We start from the raw sequence: 760 nt of genomic DNA, 5'->3' as shown, positions 1-760 counted from the left end.
TGGTTCAGATGGTCCAGATGGACCAGATGGTCCAGATGGTCCAGTTGGTCCAGATGGTCCAGTTGGTTCAGATGGTCCAGATGGTTCAGATGGTCCAGATGGTCCAGTTGGTTCAGATGGTCCAGATGGTTCAGTTGGTCCAGTTGGTTCAGATGGTCCAGTTGGTCCAGATGGTCCAGTTGGTTCAGATGGTTCAGATGGTCCAGTTGGTCCAGATGATCCAGTTGGTTCAGATGGTTCAGATGGTTCAGATGGTCCAGTTGGTCCAGTTGGTCCAGTTGGTCCAGATGGTCCAGTTGGTTCAGATGGTTCAGATGGTCCAGTTGGTCCAGATGGTCCAGTTGGTCCAGTTGGTCCAGTTGGTTCAGATGGTCCAGATGGTCCAGTTGGTCCAGATGGTCCAGTTGGTTCAGATGGTTCAGATGGTTCAGATGGTCCAGATGGTTCAGATGGTCCAGTTGGTTCAGATGGTCCAGATGGTTCAGTTGGTCCAGATGGTCCAGTTGGTTCAGATGGTCCAGTTGGTCCAGATGGTCCAGTTGGTTCAGATGGTTCAGATGGTTCAGATGGTCCAGATGGTCCAGATGGTCCAGATGGTTCAGTTGGTTCAGATGGTCCAGTTGGTTCAGATGGTCCAGTTGGTCCAGATGGTTCAGATGGTTCAGTTGGTTCAGATGGTCCAGTTGGTTCAGATGGTCCAGATGGTCCAGATGGTTCAGTTGGTCCAGATGGTCCAGTTGGTTCAGATGGTCCAGATGGT

General features: G+C 51.1%; 1 protein-coding gene across 1 annotated transcript; it reads right to left on the bottom strand.

Annotated features, from left to right (window-relative positions):
- Window positions 1–23: 23 nt before the first annotated feature.
- Window positions 24–639, bottom strand: LOC103133022 (sporozoite surface protein 2-like; the record flags this gene model as incomplete). Its single annotated transcript, XM_007544767.2, has 1 exon — window positions 24–639. A coding segment is annotated over one exon (616 nt), but the record flags the coding sequence as incomplete, so codon positions are not given.
- Window positions 640–760: the final 121 nt, after the last annotated feature.

Source organism: Poecilia formosa, unplaced genomic scaffold, assembly GCF_000485575.1.
Source record: "Poecilia formosa unplaced genomic scaffold, Poecilia_formosa-5.1.2 Scaffold2161, whole genome shotgun sequence".
NCBI classification, from domain to species: domain Eukaryota; kingdom Metazoa; phylum Chordata; class Actinopteri; order Cyprinodontiformes; family Poeciliidae; genus Poecilia; species Poecilia formosa.
Note: the sequence above shows the minus strand (reverse complement) of the source record. Positions and strands in the feature narration are given on the sequence as shown.